The sequence below is a fragment of the Equus quagga genome, chromosome 1 (assembly GCF_021613505.1).
Source record: "Equus quagga isolate Etosha38 chromosome 1, UCLA_HA_Equagga_1.0, whole genome shotgun sequence".
NCBI classification, from domain to species: domain Eukaryota; kingdom Metazoa; phylum Chordata; class Mammalia; order Perissodactyla; family Equidae; genus Equus; species Equus quagga.
The window spans coordinates 105,722,658-105,744,822 of NC_060267.1; the positions used below are offsets into that span (position 1 = coordinate 105,722,658).

Here is a 22,165-nt window from a genome sequence, read left to right on the forward strand (position 1 = left end):
GCTTAGCAAATAAAATAATGAACTGAACTGGAGAAAGGCAGACAGTGAGTAGAGTGACTGTCCTTATGTTAGGAGAAGCGAAGATAAGATGGAAGGAGGGAGAGTGGCAGAGGTAGACAAATAAGTACATGGGAGGGAGAAAGAAACAGAAACAAAAATAGCCTCACAGAATATCTGCTGGCTGTCATAAGGCAACGCAAATACCAACCCCAGGGTCCAAGGAAAAACAAGGAATCTGCCCCATTCTCGCTAACCCCTCCAAATACTACCTGTCTTGGGAGAAATCCTTTTCAAACAAGTTCCCCACAGATTGCAAGAACTGTGGAATTCCCTGTAAATATTCAAAACACCAACAGAGGTTTTAGAAAAGAAAAAGTGTACTGACTTTTGGTCTGATTCCTGTGAAGTCATTCTACCCCCATCTTTCGCAAAGTCCTCAGAGAACAACAGTGGCAGGAGGTTGATGGCGATCCCATCACAACTACTGTATTCTTCTAGTCCGTAGAGAGCTTTCACGGGAAATGGATAGTCACTGTGGAGAGAACCCAGAATCTGATCCCCAACTCAAGGGTATGCAAGTCTACGGTGGAAACCACTAGAACAAACCAATCTCCCCTATTATGAGGAGAAATAAGAAACAGAAAGAACAAGTGGGGAAGCTTTTAGCAATTCTGGAGCTGGGGTGTTGGGGTTGGGAGGAAAAAAGCTGTAGGAGCGGCTAGACTTGGCTGAGGTCAAGGGCATTCTGATGTCTGTACCACCTCTTGACATAACTGACATAATTTCTTCAGCAGTACAATCAAGTCAGTGGGTAAACAGTACTTACCCTTCTGGAACAGCACAGAAGTCCACCACAAAGGCATCTTGGAAATCATTAAAGATGGTCTGCCCAGCCCATTCCTTCAGGAAGCAAGCAAACAAAAAAGGTTGTGTAGCCCAGGGAGTACTTGCTGGGGAGCCCTAGATAAACTATTAACTTTTCTAAGACTCAGTGTCCTCATTTCTAAAAAGGAAATAACGATATATACTTCATTATTATGAAGTAGAAAAGACATAACGCATGAAAAGTGCCTAACACAGTACCCGGCATAGAACAAATGGTGGCTATCAACAACAAAACTATCATCCTCCTCATCATTACTATTATAATTGTTATTGTGTGAAGGAGGCCTGGGGCAGGGTGAGTCAGAACAGCCTTCCCAACTAGGATATGGAAGAGCCCACAGGATGATCTAATTTTGCAGTGGAACAGAGACAGGGCTTGCAGGGAAGCAGCCCTCACACTTTCTTGCTGTAAGAAAAGATACTTGGCCTCACCAGGGCTTTTGGAGCCAGCTTTCCTCCTTGGATCAGGTTGGCAAATTCATCATAATAAAGCGCAGAGGCCCAAGGAGACTGCTTACTGCAGGAATGAACCAACTGCAGCAGGGAGGTCACCTGGAATAGCCAAAGAGAAAGGACAGTTCAGCTCTGGCACTGTCGATGTTTCTTGAACACCATTCACCCATTCAGTAGTAAGAGTTTTCCTTTCCAATTTCACTGGCAAGGCTCTTATTACCTCTCACCTGAGGTTTTCTTGAGCCTCCTGATCAGTCCGTCTCGTTCCGATCTCTTTTCCAACTGATCAGACACATGTGGCCAGATTAATTTTTCTAAAGCAAAGCTTGGATCATGCCATTTCTGTGCTAAGAAACCCTTAAGGACTACCTCTGCATAAGAAGTTAAATCAAAATGTCTTGATTCACCTTCAAGGCCCTCTGTGTTCTATCTCCAAACTAGCTTTATCTCCAACTCTCCAATTACACACTTACTTGTCCCTAAGCTCCAGTCAATCTGCTATTCTTCAAACATGGCCCACCTTTCGTGCTCTCTAGGAATTTATAATTTAATTAGGGAGATTAGACAAATATAGAAATGAATGCAACCCAAGCCGGTAGATTCTAAGTCCCACAAGGGTGGTACAAACCACAAAAGCTATGAATTCAGGAAAACATATTTTGAAAAAAGCACTCTTTCTGGTAAAATGACAGTGACCAGAAGCCATTCTTCAGTTACTCCTAAGTGTACCAACCACATTACAAGAGCTCACCTGTGTGCACTGTTCACTGCTCAGGGCTGCTCTCCCTTGGGTCAAACTGGAAGATCTAATAAAAACAAGGAATTTTAGCTTGACTTTTGTAATATTTTGTAACAACCAGCAGTAAGTTTAAGAATCCTGCCTTCCCTGGGATAGAGGTGGAGATAAAAGTGCACAAAGGTACAGAAGAATATTTATTTAGACCATATAAAATGTGGATTAGAGTGACAGCTAACTTAGATTTTCTTTAAGTGCACACTAAATTAGTAATAATCATAGGAGCAAGCACTCGGCATTGTTTTAACCATTTAATGTTCTCAATGACTCTATGAAGTAAATACTATTATTACCTTTATTTCACAGATATAAGAATACAGAAGCACAGAGAGGTAAAGTAACTTGACCAAAGTCATTGAGCTAATAAATAATGGAGCCAGTATTTGACCCTAGGGAGGCAATATGGCTCCAGAGAATGAAATCTTAACTAGTACACTATGCAGCCTCTACAGATTACTAATGCTGATTCTAAGGATGTCTCCTGAGGTCTCAGGAATTCTTTTGGTTGGTTGGTTGTTTTTGATGAGGAAGATTCACCCTGAACTAACATCCGCTGCCAATCTTCTTCTTTTTGTATGTGAGCCACCACCACAGCATGGCCACTAACAGAGAAGTGGTGTAGGTCTGCGCCCAGGAACCAAACCCAGGCTGCTGAAGCACAGCACGCTGAACTTAACCACTAGACCACCGGGACTAGCCTGGTCTCAGAAATTCTTGAAAGATCATTTCCGAACTGAACTCCAAAGTCATTCTGTAATGGTAACATCTTATCAAGCCCCAACTCTGATGCTTCTTTAGATACTACAATTGTGGCATCAAAGTGCAAGTGGGAAAAAAAATCCACAGGAAGACTTTATTTGTATCAAATATGACGTCCCAGACAGGAATAACACAGCAACGGAGAAACCTGTATTGTCTAGTGCCTAGAACAGAAGCAAGTGGAGGAAAATGCCTCCCAGGAGGATCAGGGTTCCCTCTTTTGTTTTTAAGAAGATTAGCCCTGAGTGAACATCTGCCACCAATCCTCCTCTTTTTTTTTGCTGAGGAAGATTGGCCTTGAGCTAACACCTGTGCTCATCCTCCTCTATTTTATACGTGGGACACCTGCCACAGCATGCCTTGATAAGCAGTGCGTAGGTCCCCACCCGGGATCCGAACCAGTGAACCCCAGGCCACCGAAGCGGAACGTGCGAACTTAAGCGCTGTGCCACTAGGCCAGACCAAGGGTTCCCTCTTTGTGGAAACATTTCTAGAACTTTAGTTCTTGATAATCTCTAGTTTTTAACTATCAGACTGTAATGACTATGATCCAAATTCTGTAAAAATTATATGTGGTATATACAGTCAAGATTAGAAGGAAATAGGGGAAAATAGCAAAAAACAAGTGTTCACTTCTCTTATGGTTTTAATATCTACTATTATAATGATGTCTACACAATGTTACCACTTTATTTTGTAAGGCAGTAGCCTGACTAATTGACCTTGAGCCACAGAAGTCAGAATTTCCATGCATACCTGTCTGCTGCCATGATGCCAGCCATGGTGACAGCACCAATAATACCAATGAGTTTGTACTTGAATATGGTGCTAGAGAGCTGTTTTCGTATGACCAAGTGCATGTCATCCTGCAAGGAGACAATGACAGAAAAAGATGAAGATGCTGAAATGATACAGCAAGAGAGCCAATGACTATTGGTGCCAAAAGCCCTAGAATAGCAAGGGTTCTATCATTTATTAACTGTGTGGCAAGGCATTTCATCTCTCTGAGTCTCAATTTTTTTCATCTATAAAATGGGAAAGGTTTTGTAAGGATCAGATACAAATTCCAAAAAATTCCTAGAACAGTGCCTGGCACATGGCAGACACTGAATAATAATAGCTATTATTGTTATCGTTGTGACTTGCTCAAATTATTGTAGTATCATTGGTTGTTCAGTTAAAATAATGAAACAGAAAAAAATACTCAGGAATAAATTTAACCAAGGAAACAAATTAACTTTTTGACTTTTAACAATTTAACTTGTACATTAAAAACTATAAAACACTGTTGAAAGAAATTAAAGAAGATCTAAATAAACGGAAAGACATCCCACATTCACAAATAGGAAGACTTAATATTATTAAGATGATGATACCACTCAAAGTGATGTGCACATTCAATGTAATCCTTATTAAAATCCCAACAGCATTTTTTGCAGAAATAGAAAAACCCATACTAAAACACATATGGAATTTCGAGGGACCCTGAATAACCAAAACAATCTTGAAAAAGAACATGAGGGCTCACACTTGCCAAGTTCAAAATTATTACAAGGCTACTGTAATCAAAAGTGTGCTACTAGCATAAGGATGCACATATAAGGATTAGAGTCCAGAAATAAACCCTCACATATATTATGGTCAAGTGATTTTCCACAAAGGTGCCAAGACCATTCAATGAGGAAAAGACAGTCTTTTCAACAAAAGGTGCTGAAAAAACTGGATACTCACACACAAAAAGTGAAGTTGAACCTTTACCTCACGCTATATACAAAAATTAACTCAATAGAATCAATGATCTAAATTTAAGAGCTAAAACTATGAAACTCTTAGAAGAAAACATAGGAAAAAAATCTTCATGACTTTGGATTTGGCGATGGTTCTACTTAATTATGACATGAAAAGCACAGGCAACAAAAGAAAAAAATAGATAAATTGGACATCATCAAAACTGCATCAAAGGACACTATCAAGAGTGAAAAGAAAATCCATAGAATGAGAGAAAATATTTGCAAATTATATATCTGGTAAGGGATTAATATCCAGAATATATAAAGAACTACACATCAACAACAACAAAAAACAACCCATTTAAAAAATGAGCAGAAGGGGTCAGTCCTGTAGCTGAGTGGTTAAGTTTGCGCACTTGGCTTCAGCCACCCAGGGTTTCACAGGTTCAAATCCTGGGTGTGGACATGGCACCACTCGTCAGGCAGTGCTGAGGTGGCATCCTACATGCCACAACTGGAAGGGCTCACAACTAAAATATACAACTATGCACTGGGGGCTTTGGGGAGAAAAAGGAGAAGAAAAAATTAAAAATGATCTTTAAAAAAAAAAAAAGAGCAAAAGATGTGAATACACATTTTTCCAAAGAAGACATATGAATGACTAATAAGCACATGATAAGATGTTCAACATCATTAGTCATTAGGGAAATGCAAATTAAAACCATGAGGTATTCCTTCACATCCGGTAGGACAACTATAATTAAAAAACGGAAAACAAGTGTTGGTGAGGATGTGGGAAAACCGGAACCCTCAACTGTTTGTGGAAATGTAAAATGGTGCAGCTGCCGTGGAAAACAATCTGGTGGTTCCTCAAAATGTTAAACATAGGGTCACCATATGACTCAGCAATTCCACTCCTAGGTATATACCCAAAAGAACTGAAAACAGGGACTCAAACAGATACTTATAGACCAATGTTCATAGCAGCATTATTCACAACAGCCAAAAGGTGGAAAAAAGCTAGTGTCCATTAATGGACAAGTGGATAAACTAAACGTGGTCTATACACATAATGGAATATTATTATTCAGCCATAAAAGGAAACGAAATTCTGATATATTCTACAACATGGATGAACCTTGAATACATTATACTAAGTGAAATACTCCAGACACAAAAGGACAAATATTGCATAATTCTATTTAAATGAAGTAACTAGAACAGGCAAATTCAGAGACAGAAAGTAGATCAATACTAGGGGCTCAGGGAAGGGCAATGCAAGTTACTGCTTAATGGGTAGGGAGTGTCTATTTGGGATGATGAACAAGTTCTGGAAATAGATAGTGGCAATGGCTGTACAACATTGTGAATGTGTACTTAATGCCACTGAATTGTACACTTAAAATTGGTTAAAATAGTAAAATTTATGTTATGGATATTTTACCACAATTAAAAAATAAAATAATTTAAATTGGTGCAGCCACTATGGAAAACGGTATGGAGATTTCTCAAAAAATTAAGAATAGAACTACCATACAATACAGTTATTCCACTTATGGGTATTTATCTGAAGAATAGCAAAGCACTAATTCGAAAAGATAAATGCACCTCTATGTTCAGTGCAGCATTATTTACAATAGCCAAGATATGGAAACGACCTAAAGGCCTATTGATGGATGAATGGATAAAGAAGATGTGGTACATATATATACACAATGGAATACTACTCAGCCATAAAAAAAAAGATGAAATCTTGCCATGTGTGACAACACTGATGGACCTTGAGGGTACCATCCTAAGTGAAATAAGTTGGACGGAGAAAGACAAATACTATATGATTTCACTCATACAGGAAATATAAAAAAAAAACATAGAAGCAGACGACAGACTGGTGGTTACCAGAAGGGAAGGGGGCTGGGTGGAGAGCCAGGTGGGTCATTGTATGGTAACAGATGGAAACTAGAGTTTTGGTGGTGAGTATGCTATAGTATATACAGATGTTAAATTAGAATGTTGTACACCTGAAACCTACATAATGTTAAAACAAATGTTACCTCAATAAAAAAATAAAACAAAATAATGACATAGCTCTATATTGCTGATGTGAAGCAATCTCCAAAATATACTGCTAAATGAAAAACGCAAGATGCAGAACAAGAAGGTAAGGAGTGGAATATAAGTAAACAGCAAATTTGCAAATGCTCAGAACATCTGAGAAAGCTATAAATTAGTAACAGAGATTGACTTTAGAGGACTGGAGGGAGCGAGACTTGTTTTTCACCACCTTTCTATACCTTTCGAATTTTGTACCATGTGTATATATTACCCAGCCAATTTTTTTTTTTAATTAAAAAAGGGTGCTGATTGTTCAAAGTCACAGTCCAGTATGGATTACTGCCACGGGGTGGCACTAAAGATACAAAAGACTCAAAAGTTATGATTCCAACCTAATCTCTTATTTTAGTCCCTTTGCCTGGCTTTTTCAGTGAACGGTGTCACAAATGACAGTCGGCACAGATGAAGTCCATGTTAGATGCAGATGTTCCCTGGGAAACAAGGGAACTCTCTGTGTCCCCACGGTACTCGGTGCAGAACCTGAATGGTTTTCCTGCTGCTTCATAGTTAGCTGACTACAGACCCATTTCTACCCTCATAGACCGCCCCCTTGAGCACAGAAGGTCTATTATACCTACCATCTCAGTAGGCACAGCAGGTACTCAATGTTTGTGGTAAGAAAAGAATGAACAAATGCTGAGACTACATACGGCAATGTATTCTATTTCTACTACTCAAAGGCTAGAGTGATTTTGTTCAGCTGATTTCAGTTAAAGAGGTTTAAAAGAGTCTTTCTCAACACACTGCCTCTTACCTGGATGTGACTGCTGGCTTCATGCTGTTTGCTAAATGCCAGTGTGCTGAGAATATAGAAGAGTTTTCGTATTTGTTGAGGGGACATATTTTCCAGATAATCTAAAATGCCCTGTGAGGAAAACAATGCCAACAATGAGTTAACAGCTAATATTTTTTTCCTTTAAATCACAAAGTTAAAACCGTTATAAGAGGCACACACACAGATAGCCAGGCATCTGCTCCACCAAAGCTCAAGTTCTCTAAAGCTATACTCAGAGCCCAAAGGGTTGATATTCTGCTTAGTTTTCCTAATATATCTTCTAGTCCTCCCTATTCTGTCTCTACTCTTCCTTTTTTCTTAGTGAAAACAATATTCTGCCAAAAGTTACGTCTCAGACCTTTTTTCTTATCACCTCATCCCTTAGCTCCTACTCCATGAGTTACCTATTCATTCTCTACAGGTGTGGAAGGAGTCACAAGGGGACTACTTACTTTTTGACACTGGGCAAAGGCTCAGCTTTCTCATCCTTAATATGGGGATAACATGGCCTACATAGTTATCTTTTTTTTTTTTAAAGATTTTATTTTTTTCCTTTTTCTCCCCAAAGCCCCCCAGTACATAGTTGTATATTTTTCGTTGTTGGTCCTTCTAGTTGTGGCATGTGGGACGCTGCCTCAGCGTGGTTTGATGAGTGGTGCCATGTCCGCGCCCAGGATTCAAACCAACGAAACACTGGGCCACCTGCAGCGGAGTGCGCGAACTTAACCACTCGGCCACGGGGCCAGCCCCTAGTTATCTTTTTTTTTTAATTGAGTTTATGATAGTTTACAATCTTGTGAAATTTCAGTTGTACATTATTGTTTGTCAGTCATGTTGTAGGTGTACCCCTTCACCCTTTGTGCCCACCCCCAGCGCCCCCTTTCCCCTGGTAGCCACTAATCTGTTCTCTTTGTCCACATGTTTAAATTCCTCATATGAGTGGAGTCATACAGAGATTGTCCTTCTCTATCTGGCTTATTTCACTTACATAGTTATCTTTTTTTTTTTTTTTTTTTTTTTTTTAAAGATTTTATTTTTTCCTCCTTCTCCCCAAAGCCCCCCGGCACATAGTTGTGTATTCTTCGTTGTGGGTTCCTCTAGTTGTGGCATGTGGGACGCTGCCTCAGCGTGGTCTGACGAGCAGTGCCATGTCCGCGCCCAGGATTCGAACCGACGAAACACTGGGCCACCTGCAGTGGAGCGCGCGAACTTAACCACTCGGCCACGGGGCCAGCCCCTTACATAGTTATCTTTTAAAGCCTAGACTTGACTATGTCAACTCCCTGTTAAAAACCTGTAACAGCTCCTTATTGTCCATAAAATAAAGTCGAAACTCTTTAGTATGGTATTCGAGACCATTTATAATCTGGTCTGGTCCTATGTCTTCCCAGCCTGACCTCCCACCACCCCTCACCATATATCCTATTTGCCAGCCATGCTGGTCTACTTTTCATCCCTGGCACACCAGGACTTGGGTGCAAACTTGCTTGTGTTCAAACTGTCCTCTGCCTACATGCGCTCTCCTTACCTTCTCTCATGAAATCATTCCCATCTTTCAAATCACTCAAATGTCATCTCCTCTTTGAAGACTTCTTTAGTTTTCCAGGCATAATTAATTACTTCTACTCTGGCATATCTATAGCACTTATCTTTATTATAGAATTCATCATGTTATATTTATAGTGACTTGCTTATGTGTCTTACTTTCTGTCATCAAAGGCAAGGATTGACTTTCATATTCACAGCACCCAGAAGAGAGCCTGGCACATAGTTATGTATAAAGTATTTGCTGAGCGAATTAATACATATACAGATATGAGTTATATTTTCTATTATTTGCCCATAACCTCACTTCCTTCCCACCCCTCTAGCAATTATAGTGTTCAATATCTAGAGTACAAAATAAATTGTTGCTAACTAACAGATATCAGATATCTCTCAAATATATGTAAGAAAGAAAAGTGATTCAATATATGTCACTGGAAGAACCAGATACCTTCACAAAGACAGCATTCAGTCTCATAGCAGACAGGTTTACAACTACCAAGTCTAGGAGGATATCCAATGCAGTATCAACTTCGGCTTCATTCCCACTGCAGATATGGGTCACTAGCGCACCAACCACTTCCTATATGAAGAGTCAATAAAACAGTGTAAAGCAAAAATGTGGTATGGCCATCTTAAAGGGGTTCACACCTGAGGCCATTCTAATCTCAACTGGGTTAAACTCCCAGCCCAGCCTTCCCATTGTCTAATTCTATTACCTAGTTTTCATTAATGTTGGAGTCAAGAGACTTAGGATTATGCCAATCTAACTGCACTACCATCTTTACTTATTTCCCATGATTTATCAGGGAGCACCGTCTAAGCCCTCCTGTTTTTCCTCCTTGGTGTAGTCTAGTCTTTCTCTTTCTTTTTCTCATATGGGTTAAATACTATCCTTTAAGCTGTGGTTGAACTTAACCTGCTGAAATTTACTGAAAAGATAGCACTCAAGGAGCTAAAGGTTTTAAAGGATTTTATGGGTTAGACTTCTATGTTTCAAGCACACATAAGTCATGATAGTGTCTCTAAGACATTGATGTGGTTCCAAAACAGGTCTTAGATGCCATCACCCTTTCCTTTATACTGCTCTCCATACCAAGTCATAGGGTTTTCTGAATTGTAGTAGCTCATACCAGATGAATCTATCACTGCTTTAAATTTTGTCTTCATTTTTGAAAGTTCCATTCAGATGTGTTTTACCATTGTTAATAATAGTATAGCACATAAGACAAATACAAAATAAGACATTTTCTTCTTTGTTTTTGTAATCACCTTGCACCAATACAGCCCTCCCTCTCCGGAAGTGTTACTAAATTTTGTGTCTCATGTTCATGGGAATAGGGTTAGGCCCTCAGGCATTTTTCCTTTGTTTTTCACCACACCTTTTTCTAGAGAACAACTCCAAGATCCATTGGCAGTTGATTATTTGCAGCTGAATTTTAAAACTCATTCCTGTACTGTGAAAACTGCCTAATAACCCCAGTCCTTTAAGCCAAAGTCTATTTGAAGCAGACTGGATCTGGACCTTTGTTTTGGACTCAGAGAATTTTAGAGCTCAAAACACAGAGTTAGATCCTCCAGTCCAGTCTCTTCATTTTATCAAGACTAGGACTAGAATTAAGTTTTTCCAGCTTCCAGTTCAGAGTTCTTTCTCCTTCCATGCCCACCAACCAACAAGAAATAAACATTAGACCACACCAAGTCACTTAGAATTGCATTTCTTTCCTTTTCCCTGTTCCCTCCTTTCCAAAATAAATATTTCAACATACCTGCTGGCAGTAAGTGTCAAAAAACTTAAATGCATATTTATATAGCAGACTGCCAAACAAAATTATACTCTGGTCCAGGGAGTGCAGGAAACTCTGAGCCAGCGACAGAATGGATGGACAAACATCCTTAAGAACCTTGAAGGGGGAAGAGGAGAGAGAAAAGACGCTGTGGAAGAAACTTAGTTACTACAGCACCCAGAGTTGCTCGCCCTTTTGGAACATGAGAGCTCTCCTCATCAACTCTCATTCTAATCTTAATCTTTGTTTTATTCAGAATAATCCTTCATCATTCTGAGTTTTCTCTCAGGATCAATGGAATTCAACATATGGATATAGAATTGACCATGAAGCTCAAAGAAGTTAAATTACACACCTAATATTAGCACTGTTCCTATCTGCCCAATTTGGGACTAGAATCCAGACCTTCTAAATCCCAACTTCCTAGTCATTCTACCTCCCTGGGGATATACTGGGCCTGCTCTCCTTGGCTGTGATTTGAAATCAGTCTATAGGGTTCAATGCTAATCACTGATTTCTTTTAAAGAAGATCAAGAAGAGAACTGCTCATGTCCTACCAACAGGGCAGTAGATGGACATTAATGGACAGAGTAAATAACCAGTTATTAAGTCCAGCTTCTTTACTAATATCATCACAATAAAAAAAACTTAAATTAGGCATTGAACTGGGTATAATGCTTTACCAAGGAAAACACAACAAAAAATTATATTTGGGGGCTGGTGAGTGGTTAAGTTCATGCACTCCACTTTGGCGGCTCATGGTTTGCCAATTTGAATCCTGGGCACAGACCTACACACCACTCACCAAGCCATGCTGTGGTGGCATCCCACATAGAAGAATCAGAGTGACTTACAACTGGGATATGCAACTATGCCCTGGGGCTTTAGGGAGGAAAAAAAAAGAGGAAGATTGGCAACAGACGTTAGCTAAGGGCCAATCTTCCTCACCAAAAAAACGAGAGAGAGAGAGAGAGAGACAGACAGAGGGAGGGAGGGACGGAGAGAGAAAGAGAGAGAGAGAAAGAGAGCCACTGCTTGTGTGAATGGGTCTCTTGTTCTAAAAATTAAAAAAAAAAAAAATTACGGGGACCGCCCAGTGGCGCAGCGGATAAGTTTACATATTCCACTTTAGTGGCCCGGGGTTCACCGGTTCGGATCCTAGGTGAGGACCTCCACACCATTTGTCAAGCCATGCTGTGGCAGGCGTCCCACTTATAAAGTAGAGGAAGATGGGCATGGATGTTAGCTCAGGGCCAATCTTCCTCGGCAAAAAAGGAGGATTGGCAGCGGATGTTAGCTCAGGGCTAATCTTCCTCAAAAAAAAATTATATATGGTTTCTGCCCTCTGGAACATTATAGCCCAAAAAATATATGATTGCCAGAAACAAGCACAGAAAGGACTGCAAGATAAAGTAACACAAACATTAAATCTATTCCTGGATATAAAATATTTAAGATCCAACTACATATTCTCATTAGTTCCTAAATCAAGCCCCAAACCACCATCTACCCAGTTTTCTAAGAAACTATACACCGTTAGTATCCTGCTTATTCACCTGGAAAACACCATTCCTAGCTTAGAAAATTCCAATTTAATGGTTTATATTTCAACAGGAATGATCACCTAAAGCTCACAGTGTTGAATAGCCAAATAGTGATGGCTCAGGATGCATAATTATGTCTCTACTAGCATTCCTCTGGTCCTGTTATGCTCAGGGCTTTTTAAAACTACTCAGAAAAAAACTACTCAGAACAGGATACAGAAGGCGAATCTGTCAAAGCTGCAGATTGCACAGAGTTAGACAACTGAAATGATTAATGTAAAATTAAGGTTCAAAAGTCTCAATGGGCTCAAACAAACAAGATGGAATTTTATATGAGGGTGGTAAAGCTTTTCATTTTAGGTTAAAAATCAAGTTACATAAATACGTAATTAGAAGACCTGAGTTAAAACATTTACTACAAAAAAGAATTTGGGGTTTGAGTCTAAATTCAACACAAACCAATTTTGTGACCTTTTTGATAAAACGATGAAAACCAATCTTTGGTTGGTTTTATTAACATCATAATGTCTCAATCAAAGTAAGTAATAATCCTACTATGTTTTGAAATATACTGAGCTCCCTGTCAAAGATCAACACTCAGCAAAGGAGGCGTCAAGATTCCCTCACTGGGTAGGAAACGTTAAAATGATCTCTCTGTAACTTTCAGACTGATTCTCTGGCACTCACCAAGTAATGAACATAGAAAGTACTCTGTAGCAGCTGTTCTTGAAAGCAGCCTGATCGAATCTTATTTCTTAGCACCCTCTCAATGTACTTCTTTGTCTGAGTGTTTGTGCTATAGATGATGAGAAGCATCGTCAGGTCAAAAATCTGTTGTCAACAAATATGCAACAAGAGGAAAACAGTTTAATAAATCAGTACATGCACTACAATAAAACAGTAGCTCTCAACTTTTTCCCATTAAAACACTCCCATGGGAGGACCTACATTTTCACAAAACCCAGAAATATTTTTCAGAGAAATAAAGTACTACAATTATTTATCACTGGCATCTTTTAAGAAAGCATTGGAAAACAAGTGAAAGTGCCTGCAATACTTAAAATTCATAAATACATGAACATTACCTTGTGTTCAGACCCTGAGGGAGTGCTTTCAATCGCCTGGAAAAACAAGGGTCACAAAATATTACAACACATAAGTAGAACACTTTTTGCCTTATTCAAGATGCCCTGTTCTCTTGAGAACCAATCTGCCCACCTGGCAACCATTATATATCATTTCTACTTGATTGACTTTTAAGACTTTTATTTCAGGGCCGGCCCCGTGGCCAAGTGGTTAACTTCCTGCACTCTGCTTCAGCAGCCCAGGGTTTCACAGGTTTGGATCCTGGGTGCAGACCTAGCACAACTCATCAGGCCATGCTGAGGCGGCATCCCACATAGAAGAACCAGAAGGACCAACAACTGAAAATATATGCAACTATGTACCAGGTGGCTTTCGGGAGAAGACAGAAAAAATAAAAAAATTAAAAATACTTTTATTTCAACCTGGCTTTACTTACACATCTGTCACTGATTGCCACCCGTTTCCTCCCTAATGTTCAAAGTTCCAAAGATCTCACTCACCTTAATCCAGGCTTCAGAAATGGTTTTCTCATATCTAACAGCTGACTTTATTACATCAAAGAGAAGAATAACACAGTCCTGACCGCTGTTTTCTTGATTTCCTGAAGAACTACAAGCAGCAGAGGGGAAAAAAAACATTCTTTCACTTACTGGAGAGGAACCTGTAAGAACTGGGTTCCTGTTTACTAGCCACCTGCCCTGGAACAAGTCATAGCTTCATATGTAAAATGGCTAATAAACTTGTCCTGCAGCCTATCTGGGATTGATCTGAATAGCCAAGAGAATACACACACACACACACACACACACACACACGATTTGAAAAACTATACAATATTACATGAGTGTAACATTACTACCATTATTTGTTGGTATTAAGATCTACTGACTTGGCTTTAGGATAAATGTCACGCAACTTTCCTTGCCTATTTGAGAAAAAGGGTGGAAACTGTCTATGAGCTTATACCTTCTTTGTCCTTTACTTTTCAACCTGCTTTGGGAAGTCTGCAACTGTGATGGCAAAACACAATGCTGCAGATCCAACTGCTCCCGAAGCTCAGAAATTACCTGAGGAAAATATATATTAGCTATGTGTTCGGCTCATTCATAGTGGACAGGCACAGTCCATTCTCTCAGTAGGAGAACCATAACAATCTCCTGAAAGACTAAGAATTATTATTAAATGTTAGACAAGGTATTTTGAAAAACAGAGTTGATGAAAATAGCTAATGCTACCCTTCAAAATTCCAGAATTCCTTGAGGTATTATGCTAAAACAGCAAATATAACCTGTAGCAGCTTATATAGAACAATAAATCTGGCTAATGGCTCGACTCTCTCCCCTGAAAACTATCTGGATTAATCAGCATTACCGATTAGTTTGGAGAAAGACCAAGGCAACTGGAACCTATTAATTTAAATAATTTATCTTGATGTACCCTCATCTGGTTAGTCTTTTTTTAACTTCTGAGTTTCACAAGGGCACCACTGCTGTTCTCTTTACTCTCTAGGATCGAGCACCCTATTGGTGCTTGTTGGGAAATTATAGAGTACCTCAAGTGCATCCGTGGTTGTTACGGAATGAAGAATGAACTTGATTATCACAGGTAAATCGTCCAGTCTGACAGATGACAGCTTACCCATCACCAACTGTCGGACCTAAACACAAAAAAGCATGAAAATCTTAAATATTTTCATGTTAATAACTCAACCTAGTACTGACCTGTTAGGTAAAATTAGAAAAATTACTTCTGTCACTCAGTTTTCTCAATTGTCATTTAGCAAGAAAAGCACCATGTTTTATTTTTTTCCAAATTACAAGCTTTCCAGTGTTAATGCCATAGTGTCTTCAAAAACAGACAGGTGATAAATGTAAAAGTCTTATTATCTTACATTTTGGAGCCTGAATTTTCCAGTGGCTAGGGGGAGGCATAAAAAATTCTTATTCCTATGGGAAGCAGTTTGTAAATATGCCGGCAATATAGAAGATTTCCACTAAAACTTATTGCTTAAAAACAGAGCAGCAAATCTATTATGGTATGGCATATGAAATTCATCGAAAAGAAAAAAGAGATCAAGTGTCATTCAATATTATTTCAAAATGAAATTTTCATTACAGAAGATTGCTCCTAGGCAATGACTGACTGACACTGGTTCTGGGAGGTGAGAAAGCTGTCTGTGTTTCTGGAGGGGAGAGTCCTTCCTACCTCAGATACGAGCTTTGGGTCAAGTCGGAGGCTGGAAAGGACATCCAGGATCGGGACTGTGAGTGAAGTATTCTCTGTTAGAAGGTCACTGTGAATGGTGGAAAAAGAAAAAAGTTGTGCAACTTGAGAAGGCTACACAAAAGGACAAGGTGGAACTAAGCAGGCAAAGTGGATGGTATAGTGCTATACCCAGAGGGAGCATCCTGCCCAAAAGCACAAAGGCAACAAATGACTGGACATTTTTGGAGGGAGCTTTGCAGACAATTATAGAAAAGGAAGTATTACAACTGAATTTTTTTTTTTAACTACTTCTAGGATAAGCAAGGTGTTGCATTAAAACAGAAACACTATTACATAGGGATACTGTTCTCCCCTTCTTAACTACTGCCCTACCAATTACTATTTTTCACGTAAATGATAGTAAGCAATGGGTCTCAGAAATGGGTCTGACGCAATTATGTGCGTTAGAATGAACCATTTAGGGACAAAAGAATGTAAGTGTTTAATAAGCTCCAAAAATGATTTGGATGTGCAGTCATGACTGAGGACCCCTTGGGTGGAGGAAATGCTAAGGAAACAAAGGGATCACGTTTCAGTCTCCAGATACCAAATTTATATACCTAATCCTAAGCCAGACTTCATATTTGCAACACGTATACCATTTAAAAGAAAGTAGATGGATCCTCTCAAATATATAATGATTATTAGAAAAACAAGTCAAATCCCATACCCCACTCACGAAAGGCAGGTATCATCCTCTTTTATATAAAGAGGAACACATTACTACTACTCTTTTCATACTGCAGTGACAAGGCTCCCAGAGCGGAGCCTTGCTCTGGATAGTGACAAGGTGCTTACCCACCTAAGTTCTTTTCCCACATCAGCATGCTGGGAATCCCCAACGATCTCAGGTAGGCTGGTGATGAAGTCATGCTGCAGGTACACTGGAGCAATACTGATCAGCTGCATGATCTTGGTAGTGAGATCCTGCAGTGGAGAAGACTATTAGAGTTGTAGCACGTTACACAGAATAGATAAAGACTTTCTACTCACAAAATGCAGAGCTAGAATTATTTTGTGTACAATATGACAACTATACACACTTAAGCTCAAAGCCTAAATTCAGAGGTAAATGACCCAGAAATTTTCACACATGGGATGGTATATAGAAAAACAAGCAGGGAAGATGGCAGTTATCTAACAGGTCTGTTATATACTTTATTTCATTTAATCTTTACAACTCTATGGAGTTTGTGTGACAATCCCCATTTTTAAAATGTGAAGATATGTGTTGTTCAAGGACACATAATTAATTAAGTGGCAGACTCAAAATTCCAGCCCAGAGAGACTCTAAAACTTATGCTCTTCCAAATAAAGATTTGGCCTTGGAATGTCTGACAAAAATTAGTAGAAAGAGTTAAAGAACTCTGAAAAGAAATGGTTCTTAAGCAGGCTCAAAACAGATTCAATTGTCCCAAAGTGCTTAAAAACAAATGACATAATTGCAAAAACTTTCTGAAATTTTCCTCAATATGTAATCAAATTAAAGCATTTGCAGTGAAGTATAAAGCATGGTTTGGGATCTCATCACTTATGAAAAATAAAATATAGTAATCTCTGTACTTTGAAAAATTAATGAATTTCTTTCCAAATATTTATTTATCTAATAAATGATATCTAGTCATCATAATTAGATAAACTTTTTTAGAGGAAATTTAAAGGGTGAAATACCCATGATTCTTAAATTATGAAAGCTGAAAAAAGCCAATGGATGGATAGAAAAATCTGCATTTTCTGTTTAGAAAGGGAAAAAAAAAGCCTGCAAATTCCAAAAGTTTGGTTAAGTGTGGAAAATTCACTCTCTAAATCCAAGAGAAAGAAAAAGTTCCAGACCCTACCTTGCCATCCACAACTCTGTCAAGCCATTTCAGTTGACTGATGATGAGTCGAGGCATGCTGATTCCATCAGTGTTCACTCTGAAATGTTAGGATGGGAAGACAAGGAACTTAGCCTTTCGCACTTAGACAACAGCAAGCATTAATACTGCACAAAACATTTCAGCCATTCAATTAACATTTACTGAACACTCACTATGCGCTGTGCTAGACACACAGGTAATACAAGAAAATCATAAGACATGCTTAGATATGTTGAGAAACGTCTGGAAGAAAAGGCACTAAACTGTTAACAGTGGCTACATCTGGGGAGAGTTTAGAGAGAGGGGAAGAAAGGTCTGGAGAGTACCTCTTAATAATAATGTAAACAATTAAACATAAATAAAAGTAATAAACTTTGACAAATTGAGTAAGATGAATATTTTAAAAAGGTAAAAAACTAATTACATCAATGTAGTAAGTACTAAAAAAGGCAAGCATATTCTGTTACAGAAACATAGAAGGTCAAATTAGACTGTTCATGAAAATATTGAAAACCATTTATGGATGAAGAAATGTTGGCTCAGTTATTATTACTTCCCCCCAAATGACATTCTCTGCTTCCTCCCAACCTCCCATGTCTAAAGTTCTGGACCACCTCCAGTTCCTTTTCTTGACAGCACGCTCAGTCCTTGTTTACTACAGTCAAATTTAACTGCCCTAAAAGACTTAGCCAGGACAGAAAGCATGTATGTGAGCCATTTAGGCAAAGCACAAATCTTTAAAGATAAATCTTCAAGTTTATTAATACCACACATAAGACCCTGAAAAAACACATATTAAAAAGGAGAAAACAAAATTGATGTATAATTCTGTCGCCCAGAGATGTCCACTATTAACATGCATATGTATATGCATGTATGTGTATGTATGTATCTTTTTTTTCCAACAAAATACTGGGCTGAAGTGTAAATAGTAATTTGTAGCCTGACTTTTTTCTTCAATTAACGTGTGATAATAAGTAGTCTTCTTTATAATTTTTAACATCCACATGATATTCCATTGTGGGGTTGCACCTAATTTACTTAACCAATCTCCTACAGTTGGAACATCTCAGTTGTTTACAATTTTTTGTTATTTTAAACAGTAATCTTATTCATTACTGTTTTCATTCAGAGTTATTACCTTAGGATAATTAGGAGACATGGTTGAACACTAAAGATTATGTAAAACCTAAGGTTTTTTTTTTTTTTTTAAAGATTTTATTTTTTTCCTTTTTCTCCCCAAAGCCCCCCGGTACATAGTTGTATATTCTTAGTTGTGAGTCCTTCTAGTTGTGGCATGTGGGATGCTGCCTCAGCGTGGCTTTTGATGAGCAGTGCCATGTCCGCACCCAGGATTCACTTAACCACTCGGCCATGGGGCCAGCCCCTAAGGTTTTGATACACACAAGCTACTGCCCTTCCAGAATAACTGAACTGATTTATATGTTCCTTAGCGATGTATGAGTGTGCCTGTTCATTACACTCAAAAAGAAAGATCCTTTGAGAGTGGAAAAAACGCATTTATTGTTTTAAATTTGTATCTTTGATTATCAATGAAATTGAGCATTTTTAAAAATGCTTGTATTCCTTCTTTATGCATTGTATGTTCATGACTTTTATCTACTTTTCTATTAGGCTGTTCATTTTTTTTCTGACCTAAAGTAAACTTTTTTTTTTATTAAGGTTATGATAGTTAACAACCTTGTGAAATTACAGTTGTACATCATTATTAGTCATGTTGTAGGTACACCACTTCACCCCTAGTGCCCTCCCCCCACCCCCCCTTTCCCCTGGCAACCACCGATCAGTTCTCTTTGTCCATATGTTAACTACCCCCTATGAGTGGAGTCATACAGAGTTCGTCTTTCTCTGTCTGGCTTATTTCACTCAACATAATACCCTCAAGGTCTATCCATGTTGTTGTGAATGGGACGACTTTGTCCTTTTTTATGGCTGAGTAGTATTCCATTGTGTATATATATATATATACCATATCTTCTTTATCCAATCATCAGTTGCTGGGCACTTACGTTGGTTCCATGACTTGGCTATTGTGAATAATGCTGCAATGAACATAGGGGTGCATGGGACTTTTGGAATTGCTGATTTCAGGTTCTTAGGATAGATACCCAGTAGTGGGATGGCTGGGTCATAAGGTATTTCTATTCTTAACTTTTTGAGGAATCTCCATACTGTTCTCCATAGTGGCTGCACCAGTTTGCATTCCCACCAACAGTGTATGAGGGTTCCTTTTTCTCCACAGCCTCTCCAACATTTGTCAGTCTTGGTTTTGGATATTTTTGCCATTCTAATAGGTGCAAGGTGATATCTTAGTGTAGTTTTGATTTGCATTTCCCTGATGATTAGTGAAGATGAGCATCTTTTCATGTGTCTATTGGCCATCCGTATATCTTCTTTGGAGAAATGTCTGTTCATGTCCCCTGCCCATTTTGTAATTGGGTTGTTTGATTTTTTATTGTTGAGTTGTGTGAGTTCTTTGTATATTATGGAGATTAACCCTTTGTCAGATAAATACTTGTAAATATTTTTTCCCAATTAGTGGGCTGTTTTTTTAAATTTTAAATTTTAAATTTTAAAAAATGGTACACACATACACTATAAAGTTGAAAAGGTACAGAATAGTATTCAGAGAATATCTAACTCCATCTAATTGGCTCCCCTCCTTAGAGACAACCACTATTACCAGCTTATTGTGTATTCTTCCAGGAGTATGTAGTTATTTAAACAGACAACATTTCAAAGAAAGACACCCCAGTAGTCACTTAAGAAACTGGCATCATGATAAAAATGACTTTCCGAGAAACCAAGGATGTTTCAGAGTAACCTTTTCAGAGAGAAACTTAGGTTCACCAGGGTACTTTGAGGATTCCAAGATAACTCCACTTACTTTTCAAAAAGAAATTCTGGCAACTTTTCAAATAAGGTTTTGATAATGGCAGGCTAAAAGAGAAGACATAGGGAATTAGGAGATGGTCTCAAGATAACCAACAGAAGTGTATAATTAGCCATAAGTGTCTCCAACAAGAGCTCTTGGAGGAAAAATTCTGCTACAATTGAAATCCTCTTATTAGAAGAATGTCCACATGAATGCCACCAATATTTTCAATATAAGCTGTTGGAATGCAAAGACTTTTCAATAATTTGTCTTCTGAAAAACTGCAAAATGACTATCAAGGCAATATTAGAATAATCAGATAACAAAAATATTATTAAATATGATGCCAACTGTTAACCCATTAAATGCAGACTTTAAAAGATTACCAAACTGTTTGCAAGAAAAGAAGATTTCTCTTCAGAGGAACATGAGGCTCTTAGATTTAAGCTAATTAAATTATATTCAAGATCTCCAATGAAAAGGAAGAGGTAAGAGTGTGGGAAGATTAATACTGGGAGAGAAGAAAGGAGGAAAAATGGAGCCCAGGGTGGGAGGGAGACTTTTCATTGTATATATGTTTTTATAATTTGAGATGTTTAAAACATGTCAATGTATTGTCTACTAAATAAAAGAGAGAAAAAGGAGGAGAAAAGGGCAAAATCGAGTTAATAAGCACACAAAAAGCTAACTGGGAGGTGACACAGATGTGAATGTGGCAGAGATATAAAAGGTACTCAGAGCACACAGGATGAAGCTTTACAAGACAGGAATCAGAGGCTGAGGAAATAAACGAGACTTGGAGATGTACTGGGCTAATCTGCTCAGTCCAAAGATGCAGAAGCTGCCCTACCAGACGCAGTTCAGCAACAGGGCTATGGTAAACTGCTGCAAACCCAAGCTCTCCCATTAAGCTGACTCCACCCTGTGCTCCGGCCACTTATACTTGGGCATACACCACAAATTGCACCCATCAAATGTTCACAGAAAAAGTGGTACAGTCTCACCTGTAATATGTCAATCCCCAGAAGCAATTTAATGAGGCTCTTAGAGTAAGATGTGCCCATGCTGTAAAAAAAGAAATATTTGCTTTCTATTTTTTTCCTCATTTTAATGATTCTGTTATCCTTTCTTCATAAAATTGGTTAAACATATAAAGAGAAACTATTCTGTCAGATAAGAAATAAAGAACATGAGAAGACGGTTCTTAAGCCAGAGAGAAGTAGAGAGTTGAAATTCTATCAACACAAGTGAGACACATTCTAGAAGACACTCTGGTTCTTAGTCTCATAACTATAAACTTAATAACTTAAAGCCTAGGTTAAAACTCTGAGGAAAAGAGAGCTTTAAATCAAAAGTGAAATTCCAAAAAATTGCATTCTGCCCCACCCCTCTAGTCCAGTTAGTGTAACAGACTAAAGTTCAGCAAGACTCCAAGCCTCTGCTCCACACCTGGCTTCTTCATCCTGCAGACGTTCACAAGACACAAGGCAGTTCCTGAAACTGTCTTGGTCCTCAATGTAAGACTCCAGGCCACTGATAAATTCTTCTATTATCTTAGTGACATTAAAAAAAAAAGATAGGGTAAGAGTTAGATTTTTAGTTCAACGTTTGCTGTGGGTTAGCTAAATATCATTCTAACCCATTCAACTTTATGCCAGCGTCTTTAAATT

The 22,165-nt window shown here is 38.5% G+C and overlaps 1 protein-coding gene across 3 annotated transcripts in view; it reads right to left on the bottom strand.

Moving 5' to 3' along the window:
• The window catches only part of FANCD2 (FA complementation group D2), a 47,911-nt gene that overhangs the window by 21,626 nt on the left and 4,120 nt on the right, over nt 1-22,165 (bottom strand). For 2 of the 3 annotated variants that reach the window (XM_046668557.1, XM_046668549.1), the window contains exons 5-23: nt 21,945-22,048; nt 21,500-21,560; nt 20,508-20,560; nt 17,579-17,657; nt 16,543-16,667; nt 15,681-15,768; nt 15,028-15,132; nt 14,442-14,542; nt 13,976-14,084; nt 13,475-13,510; nt 13,077-13,220; nt 10,828-10,962; nt 9,510-9,641; nt 7,493-7,603; nt 3,650-3,759; nt 2,090-2,144; nt 1,318-1,437; nt 827-900; nt 386-532 (exon numbers count right to left, since the gene is read on the bottom strand). In XM_046668557.1, the coding sequence (XP_046524513.1) occupies nt 386-532; nt 827-900; nt 1,318-1,437; nt 2,090-2,144; nt 3,650-3,759; nt 7,493-7,603; nt 9,510-9,641; nt 10,828-10,962; nt 13,077-13,220; nt 13,475-13,510; nt 13,976-14,084; nt 14,442-14,542; nt 15,028-15,132; nt 15,681-15,768; nt 16,543-16,667; nt 17,579-17,657; nt 20,508-20,560; nt 21,500-21,560; nt 21,945-22,048 (1,889 nt within the window). The remainder of the gene's footprint in view (nt 1-385; nt 533-826; nt 901-1,317; nt 1,438-2,089; nt 2,145-3,649; nt 3,760-7,492; nt 7,604-9,509; nt 9,642-10,827; nt 10,963-13,076; nt 13,221-13,474; nt 13,511-13,975; nt 14,085-14,441; nt 14,543-15,027; nt 15,133-15,680; nt 15,769-16,542; nt 16,668-17,578; nt 17,658-20,507; nt 20,561-21,499; nt 21,561-21,944; nt 22,049-22,165) is intronic. The other variant, XM_046668567.1, reaches the window with a different exon arrangement.